General features: G+C 42.6%; 1 protein-coding gene across 1 annotated transcript in view; it reads right to left on the bottom strand.

Annotated features, from left to right (window-relative positions):
• Nucleotides 1-2,938: 2,938 nt before the first annotated feature.
• CTTNBP2 (cortactin binding protein 2) overlaps nucleotides 2,939-23,166 on the bottom strand; it is a 121,206-nt gene continuing 100,978 nt past the window's right edge. The window contains 8 exon segments of the mRNA XM_083399325.1: nucleotides 2,939-4,757; nucleotides 4,760-4,918; nucleotides 11,569-11,673; nucleotides 13,733-13,865; nucleotides 15,190-15,250; nucleotides 16,164-16,349; nucleotides 17,752-17,957; nucleotides 19,626-19,804. Coding sequence (XP_083255451.1) covers nucleotides 4,662-4,757; nucleotides 4,760-4,918; nucleotides 11,569-11,673; nucleotides 13,733-13,865; nucleotides 15,190-15,250; nucleotides 16,164-16,349; nucleotides 17,752-17,957; nucleotides 19,626-19,804 — 1,125 coding nt within the window. The 3' untranslated portion in view covers nucleotides 2,939-4,661.

The following is a 23,166-nucleotide window of genomic DNA, read 5'->3' as shown; positions in this document are numbered from 1 at the left end:
TTTTGCAGGCAAACATAGATGCAGGTTATTTTAGGCTACACAAAATTCAGTTTCATTCAGTAGCCTCGCTAAAAATAAGCTACTTTTCCCACTTGACAAAGCAGATTAAGTCTGTGCAACTCAAATCGCTCACATACATTCACTGAAACACCTGGTGCAATGAATAGTGTCACTTTAAACATCTTGGAATATATTGTAACGATATATGTCTATTTGTAAAGTTCCCAAGAATAGAAAACAGGAAAGAGGACGCTTGAAGGATTTTTTATTTTTGTTTTTGCGCATTTTGAAAGGGGGGGGGGGGAGAGCATTCACAGGCTCAATTGGCTGATGACTCAATGGAGTTACCAAAAAGTGCTTCTATTGATTCTGATGGTGTTTTGTAACTCCAAAATTCTTTTTTTTTTCCAGAACGGAGGGGGAAATTAGCACCCTCATTTCGACAAATAGCTTCAGTAAATAAATAATAAATAAATATTTCAATAAATAGCTTCAATAAATGAATACAACCACTGGATCATCAACAGCTGGGTTGGATATGTGCAGCTGTGCTTGGATGAATCCCACATGAAAACCTGGCAAAGTTTCCCCTAGAAACTGATTTTTACTCCAAACATTTCCCATGCAACCCTAGCTACCGAGCAAGTTGTGTAATCTAGAAGCAGGAGAAGGCAGGGGAGTCAAAGCAAAGTCGGGATCTTATTTAAAGGGAGCATTTTAATGAATCAAATGTAAGATTAGACAAATTGCACCCAAAAGGGGACGACAGCTGACTTAATAAGCGTGAAGCTCCTCATGAAGGCTTTTGGTGAAAATTTGCCTTGTTGTGACTCATATTTGAAACAAACAAAAAATGTAGTTTTAGAAAACAAGGACACAGAACTATCAGGAAGGGAAAATAAGTGTATAATAATTACATTATGCTGCTCTCAGGTATATTCTAAAGTTTGGGAGTTTCCCTACAAGTGTGTGTTTCAGGACTTGAAGCATCTACAGATTCTCCTCTCAGTTAGTTCCTTTAAATGTATTGTCTGGAACAACCCTTGGCTATCACAACCAAACCACATGGGTACCGGAGCTTATTGGAATTAAAATGTGCATTCAAAACCTGGCAATGCACATTGGGTCAGTCTACACAGTAGATTGGAGACCATCTCAGTGTCATGTTTAGTTGCTTATGAATAGAGTACTGTGGAGCAATTCTTAGCTGGAAAGTCCTGCTAAGCGGCAGGAATTTAATGGGCCCTTGCTCTTCTGTCAATAGCACTGCTGAGGACAAGATAAGAAAATGTGACAACTGCCTTTATTCTGCCCAATAACTGAAACAAATAGAATTGCAGAGTTGGAAGGGACCCTGACGTGCTCCTCTTGAACACTGCTGGTTAGCATTCAGCCTTGCACACACACCAAAGCAGCTCATATACTCCAGAGTCTGAAGTTTGTATATATTGAATTTTTATTGGGATGAGGACTTAAGGTTGAGACTTTTGCTTTTGGCTGAATAACACCAACAAGTTTAGACAAACATGGCCATTTCATTAGATTTAATTTAGGTATCAATTAAATTTAGCTGTATTTACACCTTTTTCCCACTTTGTTTTCCTGTTGTAATTATGCAGCACTCTGTGCATAATTGAACTGCTCAAAGACAAGTTGCACCCAGTCGTTCTGGTCCGTGATTTGATATCATTATCGGTTCATTCATATGCTCAAGGAAAATGTGACTTCTTTCAAAATGTAATATTCTATCCAGAGATGAAATAGTTGTGTTTTGAAATAGCCACAGATACTTTCCTCATTGAAGGAAGGTAAAGGTAAAGGGACCCCTGACCATTAGGTCCAGTCGCGGATGATTCTGGGGTTGTGGCGCTCATTTCGCTTTAGTGGCCGAGGGAGCTGGCGTACAGCTTCCGGGTCACGTGGCCAGCATGACTGAGCCGCTTCTGGCAAACCAGAGCAGCGCATGGAAACACTGTTTACCTTCCCACTGGAGTGGTACCTATTTATCTACTTGCACCTTGACGTGCTTTTGTACTGCTAGGTTGGCAGGAGCAGGGAGCTCACCCCATCGTGGGGATTCAAATCGCCGGCCTTCTGATCGGCAAGCCCTAGGCTCAGTCAAAATTATTTGTTAAGATTGCATATTTACAGTGGATCATAGGGCAGATGTATGGAGCATTCTCTTAGAATGAGTTGTAGCCCTGTATGCACTTAATCAGGGTGGACTCCCATTGAATTCAATGGGACTGATATCTGACCAAGAAAATCATAGGGCTGGATTCCATGACTGTTTTCTGGGAAATCTTCGATTATTTAATGCTCAACATTTAAAAAACAATAACAAACATTTAAGAACTTCAAGGCTGCAATGCCACATACACACTAACTTGAGAGTGAGTTCCACTGCAGATTTGTGAAGTAGACTTGCAAGAAAAAGAAAGAAAAAGATTGCACTGTTAGTGGCCGAATAATTCCTTAAAATTCACACAGTTAATGATCACGCTGGGTTAAGTTGCTAATAACTTTTGAATCCCATTCTCAACTCAGTGTTGAGTTGAACAAAATACTAATGTTTGCAAAAAAAATCATACACGTTTTCTCCCTATTCTAATACTGTATTTGTCTTGTGCCAAGATTTTAGTAACAGAGAAGTGAGAAGTGGGGGAAACCAAGAATAAGAGGCCCTGTTATGGGAAGGCAATGGGAGCATGGGTATAGTTTGCGGGAAATAGAATGGGAATTCCATTGGGAATGTTGGCCAAGACCCTGGTCCTGGTTATCTTAAAGATGTGATGTAAAGCATGGAAGCAGTAGTAGGCAGGAAACGAAATTCCAGGTTCCAGTTTTTGCAGCACATGCACACAGAGAATACACATAAAACTACAAACACACACACACACACACACACGTAAGACAGAAACAAACATATTTGCAGAAATTGCAGTACAAAAGGGTTTTATTGGCATGACAGATGAAATTCCAGGAGAACATTTAACGTAACTGCTGACTTTACTTTTACAAACTCTCTTGCAGAGATGTTGGATTGCACATCTTCATAGCACTGTCACAGCAAGTGCTTAGCAATTCACCAGCTGGCTATGTAGCCTGTTTTTCTTAAGTAATCTGTACCGATTCATTTACTGAAAGTGTCATCTCAAGACAGGGTCTTGGAACTGTGCCCAGTGTGAACACTGGAAGGGTACAGTCTTCTGTGAGCGAAAAGGATGTACGATGGAAGAAATAGCAGTTAAAACATTATTTTAGACAGGATACACAAATGGGTCACATCGCCCAATTTATTGCTGTTGCTTTTTCTCCTGATGACTACTGCGTGCTAATCAAGTGCTGTCCTTTTAAGAAAAACAATCTTTGAATGTAAAATGCCCTAGATTTCTAGCATGTGTCAAAAATGAGAAAAGTAGAGGGGGAGAGGAGTTTTTATATCATAGCATATATAATAATAATTTACGTAATTAAATGCTTTCTTTTTTTCGTGATAAAAAGCAGCATGAGACAAATGACAACAGACTGCTTATTACGATGGCTTTGGAGTTCTTGTTTTGAACAGAAAAAACAAAGTCTGCACAAATCATCAGTCATACAGGAGCGGGAATGCAAAAGAGAAGTGACAAAGGAGTTGGAGACAAGAAATAAACCAAACTACCCAATAATATGGGCAATCGAAATATTTAATGCAGTTTATAACTGAAAGAAACTGGGGAGTATTCCCAATTCTTCCCATTATTGCCACATTCCATTCACTTTTCAGAAAGTGAACTTTTTTTCTTTTTTGCCTTGAAAACACATGTATATTATTAGCTTTAAGCCAGTGCTGTACAGAATTGTGCAACCCAATGTATGAAATAAAACACAGGAAACTTCAGTATATATAACTATATATAAAGGTTATCATCCATATCCAACGATCCTGTTCTACAGGCAGTAGGGATATTACACACAGAATAGCATTTTAAGGTAACCCCCTGTAGGATCCCGGTATACACAGGAAACGAAAGCAGATCCACTGCTTAGTTTTTCACATAGGATCCTGTTGCATGGGAATCCCACTGCATACTAGCAGAGTGGAACTCCAGGAGAGTCTCCGATTGCAAGTCATGAGTAAACAGCAAATGACACACTGACTTTGCTGTACAGATAGTCAGTCAATCCTTCTGAATTTGCTAACTGCATCTTAATGCAATGGAGAACACATCTCTCCAGCAAGACATCACACGTGGTACTAGCTCTTTTGTACACAGATATCTCTGGATGAAGTCTCTCATTCATATATATATATATATATATATATATATATATAGTGTGTGTGTGTGTGCCTATGCATGTATTATTTACACTCTTTGTAGTGATACCCCTGAATATAATTAAACAATAAAACGTTTTCAGATTAGAAAATCATCTGTGAAGCTCTCTCACTTTCTAAAGTTCAATTTAATATAATCTAATATTTTTTCCCCCATTATAAACAGCTTATTTACACAGAAATTAAACTGTGGTCCCATAGATACAACCGAGAAAACATATTTAAAAATTATTTACACTCGTAAATAAATTTGTTCTCCAAAGGTAACTAAGATTACGCAAAGGCCAAAGGGGAGGGCGGGGGGGAATGAATGGCAGACTGGTAGATTTATTCGCATTTCTCAAGTTGTATTTTTGTGTGCATGTTCCAAATTTCTTCTTTCGAGTCCTTGACTGCCTCTATTTGCCTTGTATTGCTGCTGCTGCTGCTGCTGCTTCATTTAGTGTTCTGAGAAGACTGGCTGACTTTATTTCTGGGAACAGGAAGAAAAGATTTCACTCTGGAAACACCACTCTTGAAAGATTCAGTTTTTGACTTCGTGTTGCTGCATTGCACAGTTGGACCGCTGCTGAGAGGACACATCCCAGAATTCCCATCCTGCCGACAGAACAGCATTATATATCATGAATGATTTCACCCCTGACCAAAGCAAAAAGAATAAAGAACAAAGAAGCAAAAATTGTCTGGGATCAAGAACCCTGAGCTTACACCCAAAACATTCGACTCACAAGTCGTTCGAGATCCAAGGTACAACTGTATGTTCAGAATTTAAGAGGAGCCCTCCTGATTGGTCCATTTAGTCCAACATACTGTTTTCCCATAAACCTCTCCTGTTGCTGCTCCATAGCAGCGGCATACCTGCTCTGAACCAGAGGTTTTATCTAGCCATCAAAGGAGGGCTTTCCTCAGTTTAACATGCACGGGTTACATCCATATGAGGCTAGTGCGACATGCGCAACATGGGCCTGGCATAAGAAAGCGTTTGGAAACATAAACTGCTGCAGCTACCATTTTAGAACATGGGTAGACAAACTAAGGTCCGGGGGCCGGATCTGGCCCAATCGCCTTCTAAATCCGGCCCACAGATGTTCTGGGAATCAGCATGCTTTTACATGAGTAGAATGTGTGCTTTTATTTAAAATGCATCTCTGGGTTAATTGGGGGGCATAGGAATCCGTTCATTATTATTTTTCAGAATATAGTCCGGCCCCCCACAAGGTCTGAGGGACAGTGTACCGGCCCCCTGCTGAAAAGGTTTGTTGACCCCTGATTTAGAATGTGTAACACCTATACTTTACCCGTTGCATTGTTACCAAATTGTTCCCGGGCTTAATTCGAAATACTAGTCTTGATCTAAATGGTTTGGGACCACAGCATTTCCAGGACAGTGTCAGTCCAAAGACATTTTGGCACCTGAGATGAACCACAGAATACACCGCTGCTGTGATGTGAAACGGTGAGGAACAGGGAAGCTTGAAGGCGTGAGAGAAGTTGGGCTACCTATTATGCACTGAGTTACAGCTGCCTGAGCACCATTTTACAGTGCTACTTGAGTTTATTTAGCTAGTCAGAATTCTGCAGTGTTAATTCTGCACAGCCAAAAGTGTGTCGAAACTGCATGAAATTGTGCTCAATTTGTAAATAAAATTGACAACGAAACATTTCTCCTTCACGATGAATCACTGTGTACACAAAACTCGATCCACCTCCTTTGTTCCCTCACTTTCCCTGCTCAAAATATATACCGGCTCCTACCACTTTATGTATGAAAACAACCCTGAAAATTTCCACCGTCCAACTGTTGAGAAAGCAAACGTTTTGCATATTAAATAGTTTCCTGTGTAGAGGCTTGTACGAGATTATTTTCCTCGGGCCTCAAAAGGGTATGGCTGGTGGCGTTTGCAGTGTGTATTTTTGGATGAAAAGAAGAGAGCCTGTGATTACAGAATGCAGCTGCCTACATGCCTTTTAAGACTAAATAGATTCTATGCCCACCACCATATCTGGACTTTTTTTCTATTTCTACAATATCCGTTTCTATTTTTAAATGCATGTCTTGTCTTCTCCTATTTTCTGCTTCCCTCCCTTCCCCCACCGCATCTTACGATTCCAGAAGCTACACCAAGCAGCAAGAAGAAAGAGCCGTAGGCATATCTGGGTACAGCCACCTGCTCTTTCTGCAAGCCTGGTGGGTTCTAATCTGGATAACATAAAACCCGCTGATAAATGCATGACCTCTGCAGAGGATACTGAAGCCGTCTAAATGCTGCAGAGATTTCTATGCACACTTCTGGACAAAGTAAAATCTATCTTCCATTCCCCCCCCCAATGGGGGGGGGGACAATGCTAAAGGTGTGGATACAGGGAAGGATGGGCACAACATCTCACCCTATTTCATACAATCGTAGAGTTGAAAGGGACCCTAAGGGTCATCTAGTCCAACCCCCTGCAATGCTAGAACCATAGCTGTCAACTTTTCCCTTTTCTTGCGAGGAATCCTATTCGGAATAAGAGAATTTCCCTTAAAAAATGGGAAATGTTGACCAATATGGCTGGAACATGCAGCTGTCCTGTACAGGGATCAAATCTGCAACCTTGGCGTTATTAGCACCATGCTCTGACAAACTATTCTTTTTTCACTTCAGTACTACCTTTTATCTAAATCAGTAGTTATATATTTGCCACAAACCATATTATAATGAGATGATTTAACAAATGTAAGTTGGAAGGCTGATCTGTACACAATACACACCCTGTTTGGTCCCTACTGCTTCTTATAACCAACATCTGCCGGCAACTATACCACATTCCTATCCATTCTTAAGGAAATCAGCCCTGAGTGCTCACTGGAAGCACAGATCGTGAAGCCGAGGCTCCAATCCTTTGGCCACCTCATGGGAAGAGAAGACTCCCTGGAAAAGACCCTGATGTTGGGAAAGATGGAGGGCACAAGGAGAAGGGGACGACAGAGGACGAGATGGTTGGACAGTGTTCTTGAAGCTACCAACATAAGTTTGACCAAGCTGCAGGAGGTAGTGGAAGACAGGAGTGCCTGGTGTGCTCTGGTCCATGGGGTCACGAAGAGTCGGACATGACTAAACAACAACAACATACCACAAAGATGGAACTGATCGAGCTACTGCGTTCATTTGATGCCATTTTTCACTCATGAATTCATCAAAATATACTTGCCACTGGAAATGAGCCCCCTCCCTCAAATTGAGTTTCATAGGAAATAAACAAAAAATGTTGTCTTTTTCTGACTTAATCAAGGTGCATGGGGATATAGAGAGAGAGAGAGAGAGAGAGAGAGAGCGATAGAGAAAGAGATAGCAAGCTTAAACTTTCCAAGCGTTGTGGAGGCACCTAAATGTTTATATATATATTCCCCATCAGTGACTGACTGAATCAGTATGAATAGACCTGTGTATTATTATTATTATTATTATTATTATTATTATTATTATTATACTGAATTGCAAACATTGTTTTGAACACACGTATAGAGCTAATTGGAAGGGCCTTTGGCGATCATCCACCCCACGCCCTTGCTCAGTGGAGGATCTGCAGTGCAGATGCAGCTACAGCTTTGTGGACAGAACATAATGTTGGAAGGGACTGCGAGGGTCATCTAGTCCACCCCCCAATGCAGGAATCTTTTGCCCAATGTGGGGCCTGAAGCCATAACCCTGAGCTGAAGAGTCTCACTCGCTACTGTCATTCGGTCTGCTTAAATATCTAACCGCCCCCCTTCTCCAGGTAGCTGCCACTTTCCTACTGGGAGAAAGCATATAGGCTGATGTACAAACTCATCACAAGTGATGTTCCCAGGCAGGCCTCCATGTGATTATCTTTGTATACATTCTGAGATGCTTTGCAGACCTTCTTCCCTCTTTCCTATTTCACATGCTAAGAAGGCAACGGCCTCTACCAACTCAGAGGAAGGGGGGGGGGAAATCCTTTTTAGCAACTGAACATTTCTAATTGTCACTTCCAAGCAACCCTCCCCCCTGGGTACCATTTTAGTCAGCCACTACCTCTGTGTTTTTGAGTTTCCATGGTAACAGCAACCATCTGGAGGGTTCATGGTCTCTGGGCCTGCTCATGAATGGCTAAAGCCAAATGCTCTCTCATCCTAGTGCTGGCTAGTCTGAGTTTCTCAATTATTTTTCCTCAGAGTGGGCTGTGTTTTGTGTGAGTGTCACAAATCTTTTTTTTTTTTTTTTTAAGAAACAAAATATTCTAGGGCATGGGGCTCATTTCAAATGCCAGCAAAAATACTTCATTCTGATTATTATACCACTGAAAGGCAAGTCACGAATCGGTATGGGATAGCAACACAGAAACAATCACACACAATCCCCAGTGCTAAAGGCACACAGCAACAGCGGTGAAGAACGCCACGTTTGTCGAGGGAGGTTTCACTCGTGTTAATAGCTCAGCAGTTCACACAGCCCACCCACCAATTCAACACAGCCCACCCACTCCCTAGGCCTCTGTTCATATCCTACTGAAAATGTGGCAATGGGGGAGAAGTCAAAAAGATTTACGGTATACAGTGCTGTTTTGTGCTCTTCCAATTTTTCTGTCTGCACGAGCATTCCAGGTTGCCAGAGAGATTGATTCCCGCTCTCCCTGCCCTGTGTACTGTTCTGGGGGTTTTATGACCCCCCTACCCCAAGCCAATTGGGTGGCGCATGGGGCAGTGTAGGGATGGATTTTAGCACCACGGTGCAAATGGAAGTCCTTGCAAGGGGCTTCCACTGATGAGGCTGTGAATCCCACCCCACATTAACATGCAAGTACAGCCGTATCTTCATTTTGAAACAGCTTAATTCCCGGATGTTTTGGTTCTGGAATGCCACAAACCCAGAAGTGACTGCTCCGGTTTGCGAACATATTTTGGAAGTCAAATATCCGGCGGGGCTTCCACGGCTTCTGATTGGCTGCAGGAAGCTCCCCGCAGCTAATCAGGAGCTGTGCTTTGGTTTCCAAACGTTTTGGAAGTCGATCGGATTTCCGGAATGGATTCCGTTTGACTTCCAAGGTACAGCTGTACAAGAATAGATTTAAAAATATCAGTCATATGACCACTTCCACTGTAATCTGATATGGTATAGTCCAGACACAATTCCCCCCCCAGGTCCCCTCAGCGTGAACCAGGCCTCTGCTGCCCATGGCAGCTGTTAATGCCTCCAGCTGGTCACCAAGTATCTCTTATGGCACTCCCCTTTTGCTATAAGTAATAATAATAATTTTATTATATATACTCTGCCCACCTGGTTGGGTACTTCTTTTTATTCTGCCACTAAATGGTAGCCCTTTGTACTTTACTGTGGGGAAATCTTCCATTAGACCGACTGAGCAATTTCCCCCACAAGAATTCCTATTCAGATACAACAGGCACACGCTGTCTGTATATTCAGGAAGGGACGGAAGACATTTTTGTTTAAACACGCTTTTCCAGCTGAAGGAAAAGGTTACATTAACCTATCTTTTGTCAGGTTTCTGTACGGCAAGCTGTGTTACGGCATGTTTGCGAATCGCCTCGAGACTCGTGTGAAATAATATTCATAAATTAGGAAAATAAAACAGCTAAATGTGCTCTTTCAATGCCCCCAATCTGGTTGCCAGACATTTAAGAAACTTTGCCCCTCATCCATGGTAAAGGTAAAGGGGACCCCTGACTGTTAGATCCAGCTGCGGACGACTCTGGGGCTGCGGCACTCATCTCGCTTTATTGGCCGAGGGAGCCGGCGTACAGCTTTCAGGTCATGTGGCCAGCATGACTAAGCCACTTCTGGCGAACCAGAGCAGCGCACGGAAATGCCTTTTACCTTCCCGCTGGAGCGGTACCTATTGATCTACTTGCACTTGACGTGCTTTCGAACTGCTAGGTGGGCAGGAGCTGGAACCGAGCAACGGGAGCTCACCCCATCGCAGGGATTCAAACCGCCGACTTTCTGATCGGCAAGCCCTAGGCTCTGTGGTTTAACCCACAGCGCCACCGAGCATCAATAGGCTGGGAACCACAAAGATTTTCAAATTGTGCAGCAGGGGAGTAAGCAACAATCTTTTGAGGTTTTCCATGGTGTATCGTTGATAGCTTACCACTTCTGTTTGTGCACTGTAGGAGAACAACAGTATGAACCTGTACACAGAAGAAAGCCCAACTGGCTTCCATGGTTCTTAAATAAGTAAATATGGGATTGCAACCTAAAACGCTTAACTGGAGACAGCACATCCGACTGGGGGAAGGATCTATTCTCACTGGGTCCTTTGGGCGACACATCCCATTTGCAGGGCTCAATTTTTAATTTTTCTCCTTATTTCGGAGGATGTTTATATGAATAAAGCAAGAGACTTTGAAATCCTGTGCACACTGGAACTTCTTCATAAATGATAAATAGCTGCAGTAAAAAGTTGTATAATTCTATGAAGCTGCACAGCAGAGAGAGAGAGAGAGAGAGAGAGAGAGAGAGAGAGGGGTGAAGCAGGGCTGTTGCCTCCGTTGAGATGCCAGCTGCCTTTGGTTCTCCCTAGCAGCAGCCATTTCATTAGGCTTCTAGAACTATTCTCATCCCACATAGTCATTGTAATAACTGCCTGAGCTCGCCATTCTCCTCCTCCTCCCTCGCCATCCCCTTTTCCAAGTATGTGGTGTTTTTAGATTATCACCCTGAAGGCAAGGGCTATCTTCTCTCTGATCTTGTAAGCTGCTCTGGGAGCCTTTTTGGCTAAAGAGCAGGGCAAAAACGCTTTAAATAAATGTATGTATTCACTATTTCTGTAAATGACCAGGTAGCTCAACAAAAATAAAACTCTAACGCGAATGCAAAAGCAAAATAGAATTTCTGGACAATGGAGTTGTCAAACACAACACCTCTTCTGATTTTTGTTTTCAAAAATCTAAAATATTTTAACATCTTCCCATGGCAACCAGTGGTCCATAGGATGATGTCTAGCCTGCATATCTGCTTCATTCTCTCTCTCTCTCTTTCTCCCCACCTTTGTGCGCATATTTCATGCGCATCAGTCTCTCTTGCCCATCTTGTGCCTGTCTCTGTCGTTCTCTGTCTTCTCTCATGGTGAAACTTCACTTCCACAAGGACAACACAATATAAAGAGCCTTGGCAACCATGCAGTGATTGTGCTCAGTATGCCCTGAATCTAACAAACGACTCTAGGCTTAGGTCATGGACATACAAAGACATCCTTATGCCACGTTATCACAACTCGTCACAAACCTGCTGTGATGCTGAAGTTTTGGCCTTAATGACGTTTGCTGAAAATACAGGATCCTTCTGAGAAGCATTAATCATCATCACCAGCTCATCCTTTGAATCTACTATCTGTATAAGGTTTGGTGAGGAAGGAGGGATGGAAAAAGTCAAGGGTTAGAAGTCAAAACAGGGATATGCCTATACCCCTCGTTAAGTCTACACTAGCTTCCCATGATCAATAGACCAATAGCGACAACAGAGATAAGATTATGAAGTCAGAGGGAAATCTCACTTGCATATACAAAAACTGATATACAGTGGTACCTCGGGTTAAGTACTTAATTCGTTCCGCAGGTCCATTCTTAACCTGAAACTGTTCTTAACCTGAAGCACCACTTTAGCTAATGGGGCCTCCTGCTGCTGCCGCACCGCCGGAGCCCAATTTCTGTTCTTATCCTGAAGCAAAGTTCTTAACCTGAAGCACTATTTCTGGGTTAGCGGAGTCTGTAACCTGAAGCGTATGTAACCTGAAGCGTATGTAAACTGAGGTACCACTGTATGTTTTTAAGCAATGCTCTGTGCATCATTGTTAATCTGCTTTGGTAAACCTCTTAAACCTTGGTAATACTCTCTGTAAACATATTATAAAGGTTTTCAGAGTTGAAAAGAGTGTTGCCAAGCTGCAGTCTATACACTATGTCTTCTGTGATTAGCTACAACTTATGCAGCACCACAGTACATCCAATATTGTCTACAGGACACAAACTGGACATTATTGGAGGCAGCAGGGGAACTTTCCATATGATGATGGAACTTCTACATAATGAGTTACTCCCCTATGAAATAGCGGTCTATAAATATTTGTGTAAATAAATAAGGGCATGCACCAAAAACTTCATGGAAAATGTGAGTTTCAAGGAGAGAATTAATGGAAGAGAGAGGCAACAACTTGCAGCCATTTTTGAAAACAAGTTTCAGACCTAAGGGGCAGGGTGAGAAAGGGAAAGGGAAGGAGATGTTCAGACAGATGATGGACCTGAACACCAGCAGGAGTATTGGGATGCAAAGGTGGCCAGGATAAGAGGATGCAAAGCCACAGGGCACTTTGAAAGTACAGATGAGGATTTTGTGATGGATTCCAGGCTGAAAGATGGTGTAGGAATTAAGGACAGCTGTCAGGTGGTCTGAGCAATAAAGCAGATGACTTGTTTGGTGGTAGAGCATTGGTATAGGGTGGGTGTAGGAAGAGGGGAGAGAAGGTTGCAGCTTTCAGAATGGGAGATGACAAGACCACAAATCAGAATATTTGCTGACAAAGCAGAAAAGAAAGGCTGCATTTTTACAATGTTAAAACAGGTGAAATTGAAGTGACTTGGTTGCAGTGTGGAACAGATGTGTCTATCCAATGAGGTAGATGGTGATATTCTCAATGGACACTGAGCTGCAAACGTCTAATACTGAGTATATGAGGAAAGGAAGCATAGGAATGAGTTTGAGAGGGCGATGTAACATATAAGCAGCAATGCCAGAGAAATACTTAAGAACTGAGGAATGAATGGAATGAATGGTCTGGGATAGGGAGACAAAACTGGGTACCAGCATATAGGCAATATGAAAACCATGGGATCTGATGGAATAACCTAGGATTGGGAACAACAATATATCACTGAGACAGATTCTAATGGAAACAGGGAACAGAGAAACGAGAGAATGGTCAGGTAGGAAGAGACCCAGTTGAGGACAGAAACTAGGGCAAGAAGGGAATCTGGCAAGATGAGGACAGAGACCTTTCAATTTGGCTGTGAGGAAATCATCTGCTGAGGACACTTCAAATAGAAAGCAGGAGAGGAATTGGAGGAGAAAGAAGTGAGAATAAGCCATTTTGCAGCCATTTTGGAATTGTAATTCTGCAAGTGCTCTATTTAAATCCAGCCTTATTTTTTATTTATGTAATTATAAGCATTTTGAAATGGAATAAATAAATGAAAAGTGGGAGTAAGCAGTCGACTGAAGGAGTTTGGAGACAACACTGGGTAGAAACAGAAAAGGAAGGCACTTAGAGAGATGGATGAGTCTATGAATGTTTTCCTGAGAACGGGAGAAAATTGTGACGTGTTGGAATGAAGCATGGATGGAACCAGAGGAAACGGACAGGCCGATTACATGAAGAGATGCAGACTGCAGTTACCTTGCTTATGTCAGATTCCGATTTGCTTAAACATATGCTCTGAAGCTCCTGCACAAGGTCTACTTCATCATCAGAACCAACCGATAGCCTCTGCTCCAGGTTTAACACACTTAGTGGGTCATCTTCTAGACGTCTAGGAAAACAAAACAAAAGCCAATTTAATTTATTCTACAAGTTCATAAAAAAAAAATATCATTCTTGACACTGTTGCCTAGGAAAGGTGAGATTTTAAAATTGAGAGTTTAGGGTCTACTCAGAATATATCTGGGTTGAGTGGTTTAATTAACTTTCCCTACTACAAGGGCATTTCCTTACTAATCTACAAGGGAGAAATGGCCTTTTCTAGTATAATGTGCGAGCAAGTTCACACGTGCAACATTAAACAATGGCAACCATTAAACACTGCAGACAGACCTTTCATATCATCAAACATGAATGCAAGCACAATGCTTTTTTAACAGAGGCATTTCAAACATTTACATAGGAGTGAGTCACAATCTGTTGAAACAACAGATAATTTATATATGTAAAGTGTTTTCCCAAAGCTGCAAATCCTCTGGAGAAGTAAAACTAAATTTGATTGAGTCTCTTTCAGTTAATCTGTGCCTTTGACCATTTGCTCAACAGTATATAGAATGGACAGCAGAATTTTTAGAAAGTATCACACTGGCTTAAGGACTGCCATTCTGCAAACTAAAACAGATGGGAATTCATTCCTGTGAACTATTCGAAAGCAAGTAGGTAGGCTGTTCTGTTTCGTATAAGCCAGGAACGTTATAGAATGTTCCTGAAGACCAGGCATGTGTCCAATAGCACTCACATGCACATTGCCAGGACCAGCTCAAGACATTTTGATACCTGAGGCACCTCCCTCCCATTCAGGAAAAATGGGCTGATGGATGATCAGGAACATCAGGAACGAGGGAGAAAGATTGACATTGGGATCTGCTGCCCTGGTGGACCCTTGCGACCTGAAGCGGTTGCCTCACTTCATGGGTGCACCAACCCTGCACATTGCTCTCAACCACTTTTATCTTTTTAACAAAACATGTTGAGGCTATGACAACCGGCAGCAAAGAACCTGCAGTTCTTTGGAACTTGTGCTTTCCAACCTTTGTGGCATTTTTGCAGGTTGTGAATTGGCAGCTTTGCGTTTGCCATCTGCACGTGGTTTCATATTTTGGCTACGGCATCCAGCCAGAGTAATTTAAGGTGAATATTATTGTCTGCATATTGTCCCATTTCCTATGTAGCTGGGGGAGGGGAGGGCAATGATGCTCCCCTCATCTCACACGACAGGCTTACTGACCCCAGGACAAACAATTATCTAAAATTTCCTAGAAAACGGACCGTGACAAAGCCATATAAAAATGTACAGTACTAGATTATTACAGAATTTGGTTCTTTAGTTTTATCATTGCCTAATAATTTTCCAGCCCCCCCCCAAAGCAACTTACTTTTTTGTTAGAGAAGCCATTTTGTTCCCATTTTCCTGCAATATGTTCTTTGACTTGACACCTACACAAGACGAAGGATGAGAAGCATTGACACACACATACAGTCGGTGGGAGTAATCCATGAAGCACTGATGGTGCCAATCCTGTACAGTGGTACCTCGGGTTAAGAACTGAATTTGTTCTGGAGGTCTGTTCTTAACCTGAAACTGTTCTTAACCTGAGGTACAACTTTAGCTAATGGGGCCTCCCGCTGCCACCACGCCGCCGCCACGCAATTTCTGTTCTCATCCTGAAGCAAAGTTCTTAATCTGAGGTACTATTTCTGGGTTATCGGAGTCTGTAACCTGAAGCGTCTGTAGCCTGAAGCGTCTGTAACCCGAGGTACCACTGTACAGTCATACCTCGGGTTACAGGCACTTCAGGTTGCATTTTTTTGGGTTACACACCGGCGAAACTTCCTGACAGTAAGAGCCGTTCGACAGTGGAATTTGCTGCCAAGGAGTGTGGTGGAGTCTCCTTCTTTGGAGGTCTTTAAGCAGAGGCTCTGATGGTGTTTCCTGCTTGGCAGGGGGTTGGACTCGATGGCTCTTGTGATCTATTCCAACTCTATGATTCTATGAAACACGGAAGTACCGGAATGGGTTACTTCTGGTTTTCAGGGGTCGCGCATGTGCAGAAGCGCCAAATCGCTCCGGGTCGCAAACGCTGTGGGTTGTGAACGTGCATCCTGCATGGACCACGTTTGCAACCCGAGTGTTCACTGTATCTATTTTAGCAGGGTTAAAGAAAAGTTGTACTTAAGTGGTGGTGAGTGGATTATGCATATCGTTGGTAAACAACAACGACAACAACAAAAACTCAGAAATGAAAGAGCCTTGACTGAACGGTTACAGGACAGAACATTCACATTAAACAGAATTTCCTGGCCCATCTCTGCAGTTGCTACAGGGCCTTTCATTCCCATTAGCCATTACCTTCTGCATTCTCCTCTTTCCTACTCCAGGACTGGGCTGACAAGTGGCCTGATTTCTTACGAGGACTGGTGCTCACTTTTCTCCAGGCGATACTTTCTCCTCTTTTCTTGGGGCAATTCTTGTAGTTTGACACCATCGAGAGGGGGAAGTTTCCTCCTTTGAAATCAGCAATGTACCGATCCAGCTCTGAAACATTGAGAACAAAATAAGCCGTGGTGGTGATAATTCAAGACCTGAAATATTATAATGTGATGCCAAATGCCTTTGTCTAAAAGAGCATCAGCTGAGCTTTTTTTAAAAAACCACCATGGTTTTATGGAACTGGAAGATTTGCTGTGATTGCAAGGATGAATAAAGAGGTCGAACAATGAAATATTATAGGTTTTTGAGACTTAATTGATTGGTTTTGTGGGCTCAGCAGTAAGCACTAGATCTGTTACAATCGTCGGCTACCAAATTGCTCAACCAGAAATAAATCACGGGCCCCAATGTAAAAATGAACTACCTTTGGTTTCACAAAGAAACACACAAGCAAATGACACAGGAAGCAGCAGGGACAGAAACTGTGTGTGTGATGACTACATGAGAGAGAAAGAGAAGAGGTGAATGCAAAAATAGAGATTCAGGCCCTGGTAGCCAGAAAGGAGAGAGCTGCAGTGCCTGACCAATAAAGAGAACTGTAAGCAATATACTCAAACACTTGGCCACAACAAAAATAAGAAAAAATAGAGAATCTGTGAACATGTCAGACTCCTTGCAAAATAAAAATATCTAGTGCTCAAACTCCATGGGAAAGATCCATGCAATTGACCACACCTATGTGGTTGTAGCACATATAATAATACAGTGGTGCCTCGCAAGACGAATGCCTCGCAAGATGGAAAACCCGCTAGACGAAAGGGTTTTCCGTTTTGGAGGTGCTTCGCAGGACGAATTTCTCTATGGGCTTGCTTCGCAAGACGAAAATGTCTTGCGATTCCTGGGGTTTTTCCCCCGCTCCCCACCCCCTTTTTCTAAGGCACTAAGCTGCTAATAGCCTTTTAGCAGCTAATCCGCTAATCCCTTAAGCCTTTAATAGCCGCTAATAGCGCTAATCCGCTAATGGGCTTGCTTCGCAAGACGAAAAAACCGCTAGACGAAGAGACTCACGGAACGGATTCTTTTCGTCTTGCGAGGCACCACTGTAATAATAATAATAATAATAATAATAATAATAATAATAATAATAATTAAAAATATACCACTCTTCATCTGTAGATCTCAGGGCAGTTCACAACATAACAGTGCCGAGAGATGAACTCATGGAGAAATGTCTCCCTCAACTCTAGTTTAACATTACATGATCAGTGATCTTCATAGTTTTGTGGTCAAGAATGAATTTTCCCCAAATCAGACAGGCAAGCAAGAGCAGTTTGCTTTTGACTTGCTTAAGCTATTCTGATCACTCCAAAACATGTTTCTTGAAACCATGCCTGAGAAGCGGTAGTTAGTGGGTGCTATCAATGTCTTCTAGGATTGCTGGGTTATAGGCTTCAGTTTCCTTCCTGGACTTTTAAGTCTAGCAATCAACCCGTTTACTATTTCCTACCTGCTCTGGGAAGAGGACATCCATGCAGAACAGCTTTATTTAAGAGGATGCTGAGTGCAGCTTTCACCACAGCCTGTTGCCCTTGGCTCGGACTTTTCTTGAGTGCCATCTGTCCCAGTGCGGATGGTCGTTTCAGAGAAGCTCTGGAGAGAATTGCTTCTTGAACCCGGGGAGCAATGACAGAATTCCATAACTTGGACATCCACCTTTGAGTACAGAGGGAAAAGAAATACCACTAAGGCATGAACATTGTAGCTACAGCTTTTTTCATCCTTGCATGAGAAGCTGTTGAAATTCCCTCTTCTGGTATGGGGCAATAGCTTAGAGGCAGAATGGATGCTTTGAGTTCAGAAGATCCTATATTCAGTCCATTGCATGTTGGTAAAAAGAAAATCAGGTGATATAAAATAGCTGTTCCTGAGACCACAGAGAGCTCCTACAAATCCTGAGAAAGACACCTGGACAGCAAACCATTGCTGTCTTATACAGTCGTACCTTGGTTGTCGAACTTAATCCATTCTGGGAAACCGTTTGACTCCCAAAACGGTTCAAAAACCAAGGCGCGGCTTCCGATTGGCTGCAGGAGCTTCCTGCACTCAATTGGAAGCCATGGGAGCCATGTTGGATGTCTGGCTTTCGAAAAACATTTGCAAACTGGAACACTCACTTCCAGGTTTACAGTGTTTGGGAGCCAAAACGTCTGAGAACCATGGCGTTCGAGAACCAAGATACAATTGTACTTGGGCTGTACAAGCACTTCTAAGAACTTGAACCTCTCTTTCTATGTGGCAAGTGTGTCATGCAATCATAATTAAAAACATAAAATGTAATTTTAGCCCCTGGATTTAATAGTCTAATGGAGGCCCAGTGTGTATTACTGCAGTTGTGAAGCACACAATTACTTTCCCCATTGCATGCTTTGCAACTCCTTATATATTCCTGACATGTTATATCAAAAAACTAACTAACCAAAGAGTTTGCCAGCTCTAATAAAAAAAGAGAGAAAATACCCATGAGCATTTAAGAAACTCATTTACATCATAGCACCATCATGATTGTCGGAATGAAATAATAAGTATAAGAATAATAAATACAGCATCTGTAACCAAGTACATGTCTACACAGTGGTACTGCAACTATTTTTTTTTTTTAAAAAAGAAGTTATTCTGTTGTGTGTTGTAAAGGTAAAGGTAAAGGTACCCCTGCCCGTACGGGCCAGTCTTGACAGACTCTAGGGTTGTGCGCCCATCTTACTCAAGAGGCCGGGGGCCAGCGCTGTCCGGAGACACTTCCGGGTCACGTGGCCAGCGTGACATCGCTGCTATGGTGAGCCAGAGCCGCACACGGAAACGCCGTTTACCTTCCCGCTAGTAAGTGGTCCCTATTTATCTACTTGCACCCAGGAGTGCTTTCGAACTGCTAGGTTGGCAGGCGCTGGGACCGAACAGCGGGAGCGCACCCCGCCGCGGGGATTCGAACCGCCGACCTTGCGATCGGCAAGCCCTAGGCGCTGAGGCTTTTACCCACAGCGCCACCCGCGTCCCTACGGGGACACCCGCGTCCCTACACAACGCTGTGTGTTGTACATGATTGTAATTAAGCAGTACATCAGGGCTTGCCAACCTTTTTTAAGCAGCAGGTACATTTTGAATTTTGAGAAAGAGCTGTGGGTGCCAGTCGCAAAATGGCTGCCAAGAAGGCACGGTGTAACACAAAATTAGAGAGAGTACAGCCATGGGAGAAAGATTGGGAAACTCTATAAATTTGAATTAGTGGTGCTAGAATAGATTACAGTGATGTACTGGAGAAGTAAGTATTTTAAGGATGTCACTGCTGCACTGTATCATTAATGAAGATTAAACGACAAGACTTACTTCACTGTTGTGTGGCTGTGACCAGGCACCACCGGACAAGACAGAAAATGCTTTGGTCCAACAAGTGCTTCAGGTGCACCAAGCCGTGATAAACATGAATTGAGTTGGTGCCAGACTGCGAGAATCCAATCTATGATCTTGCACACTGGATCACACGGAGGAGGCATTTTTCCTTTGAACTGGAGAGAGAGCAGATGATTGGTTTTGGACCTCTTTGAAGAAGGAAAGCAACTTCACAACGCAATATGCTGTACGTAAGCAGTAGGTTTCACTAAAACGAACACTTGCATGCTCATTCCTTGATAACAGCAGCATCAAGCAGTCACTGCTCGTGTGAAAACCCCACCATGGATCAAATACCACCAAGACACCTGTCCTTCTCACTTCTCATCACTATAAATACAAGTGCTTTTCGATGGAGCTTTCATGGCTAAAAGTCAATGTGTTGAGTGACCAAGCAATAAGATATCAAATGGTGTACAGGCATGTGTGAATTATTTCCAAACTCGGAAAGATGAAAACATTTCAGTTCTTTTGAAACAACACAAGTAGTGGCCTGAAACTCCAAAGCACACCTAAAGGTAAACAATTTTAAGAAGACGCAAAGTCAGTAGGATGCTCCAGCTTCTAATGTGAACCAAAATTTTAATATTTGAAACTATGGAGTGTTTTGTTTTGCCCTTCCGGTGGTAGTAACATCAACTGATTTCTTGAGCAAGCCCTATAATAATGGACAAGGGTTGTACATTTTAATGGGGCTTTTTAAAAAAGAAGAACATCCCAATAGATGAATAAAGCCTAATTCTATACGAAGCATTCACACTTAAGTCCCAGTAGAAGCGTTACAGAGATATTGGCTATGAAGTCTGCCTTCAACTGGCATATCATCACCACCTCAAGAGGGAACAAGGCATAACATTACATATAGCAAGAAACAACGGTGTCGCCAGCAGTGTGCAGATGCTCTTGCTTAAGCCATCTTGCCAGGACAAGCTTGGGGAATATGACTGCTGCACATCTAATGTTACAAAGGAACAAATGAAGCCTTTGGGGCTGTAACTTTTCTCCCAATTAACATTTAATGCTACCTGGGCACAAGTTCCGACCAGTACATTGGTGGTGAAAAGTCTCGATCTGGGAAGGCGAAAATGCATCAGTCCTGTCAGCAATGCTTTAAGTCTATTCATCATTTCAATTTCCCACAATGCCATTGCAGTAGCATTGCTAAAGGGCCCGAGATGCAGACACTGGGCACTGCTTCACCACCAAATAAGCCCACTAGGGTCTACTGATGGAGAACTCATTCACTGGATCATCACCTTGTCATGGTGAGTGGGCTTGCACATTCCTATGACCCTTGTGAGCAAAGCCATCAGGAGTCTCGTGCTCCCAGCAGGGTCACCCAAGGTGGTAAGGTCAAAGGGGAGGAGCTAGACAAAGGATAATCCAAAAAGTCCTCAATGGCAGAACAGGCGGATAATAAGCGGTATGTTACAACGGCTGAAAGGTGGGTGAAGGATGCAGCAGATAAGAATCTACTGGTCGTTGTGATACTCATGCCATCGGAATAGAGTCTTACTGCGAAGACTGTGCGTTGGTCAGCGTGCACTGATCTACACACAAAAAACAAATTCACGCACAGGCGCCTTCAAAACCACTGTTAAAAACGTGTTTATAGAAGACAATCTAACTCGGCTACAAGTGATTGCCAAAGAAGACAGATAGTTGGACTTGTCCAACCCAAGGTGAAAGCATACTGGGATATGATATATGATGAAATTAAGAAAGTGTTTAAGAACACTTTTCATAAGAAACCAGAAGCTTTCCTGCTAGGTATTCTAGGAGAAGAGATTCTCAAGAAAGAATATACTCTATTTTTATATGCTACAACAGCAGCAAGGATTCTTTTAGCCCAGAAATGGAAGCAGCAAGAAATTCCGACACTAGAAGAATGGCAAAATAAGATGATTGAATATGTAGAACTGGCAAAACGGTCTGGAAAAATCTGAGACCGGCAAGACCAACAGTTTGAAAAAGACTGAAGTAAATTTATTATGTATTTGAAAGAGCATTGTAAACATTTTACAAAACTAACAGGACTGATTTAAAGGTTTGCTAGTCAAAAGTAGAATGTTGTTTACAATTAAAAAGAATATCAAAGCAAAAAGAAAGGTAGATAGGTGGAATGAGAAATGTGGATGAAATTATGATTGGAAGCTAGAAAGTCAGTTTGGAGGGATGGGGAGAAGTCAATGACTTGAGAGAGTCAAAATATAGGTGATGAAAAGAAATGTAAAAATTGTATGGTGTTTGCTGAAAATGAAAATGCTAATAAATATTATTATAAAAAAAAAACTTGCACCCAGAGTTGTTTTGTTTCAGTGTAAATAATCTTACACTGGGACACGGGTTGCGCTGTGGGTAAAACCTCAGCACCTAGGACTTGCCAATCGCATGGTCGGCGGTTTGAATCCCCGCGGCGGGGTGCGCTCCCGTCATTCGGCCCAGCGCCTGCCAACCTAGCAGTTCGAAAGCACTCCCAGGTGCAAGTAGATAAATAGGGACCGCTTACTAGCGGGAAGGTAAACGGCGTTCCGTGTGCTGCGCTGGCTTGCCAGATGCAGCTTGTCACGCTGGCCACGTGACCCGGAAGTGTCTGCAGACAGCGCTGGCTCCCGGCCTATAGAGTGAGATGAGCGCACAACCCTAGAGTCTGGCAAGTCTGGCCCGAACGGGCAGGGGTACCTTTACCTTTACCTAATCTTACACCTCTCACAAAAAAGAGGGTTCTCTTGTTTTATAACAACTGTATAAAGAAAGGGCCAAGTACTAAGGCTCTCCCACACAGCGGAGGCCTACTGCTATCAATGACTTCAAATTTCAAATTCTTCTTTCAGTTCTCATTGTGTCGGTTTGCTCATTTGCTGAAGCTATTTCGCCGCATTTATGCCCTTTCTTCCATTTTGCTCGTTTTCAATTAAAAAACACTTGTAGACAACGGGGAGCACTCCAGGCATTTAACAAAGATAGAGGCAGAGATCAGGAAACGACAGAAGAACCATACACAAGTATTCAGTTAAGGGATAATGCCTTGCTTTGAGGCAAGAGCTAAAAAGGAAATCCTTTCATAAGAAATAACTCATGTTCTTCCTAATCTCATTAGAAGCAGGGCTTTCTGCTGTGCAGTCAGACCAGCTGTGGAAAGATACCGTTGTGTGTGTGTGTGTGTGTGTGTGTGTGTGGTGTTGTGTTTTTTTTTAAAGTGCTGCTTTCATAGTCCTGTTGTGGACATTTAATTGAAATTAATTTTAAAAGGGAATATCACGACGAGGGTTGTGTATATATTAGTATAAAATGCATAAACATCTGCACCAAGGTAACCCTAATTCACCACCCTGTATACATTATTGGCTCATTTTGAATAATGTAAATCTGCAATCCTATACCTACTCATCTGGGAGCAAATCCCATCGAACTCAACGAGACTTGCTTCTGCATAGACATATAGGATCCCACTATATATTCATCTTGCTCTCACCAC

The sequence above is a fragment of the Podarcis tiliguerta genome, assembly GCF_965153285.1.
Source record: "Podarcis tiliguerta genome assembly, chromosome: 10".
In the NCBI taxonomy this organism is placed as follows: Eukaryota; Metazoa; Chordata; class Lepidosauria; order Squamata; family Lacertidae; genus Podarcis; species Podarcis tiliguerta.
This window is presented reverse-complemented; position numbering and strand designations above follow the sequence as displayed.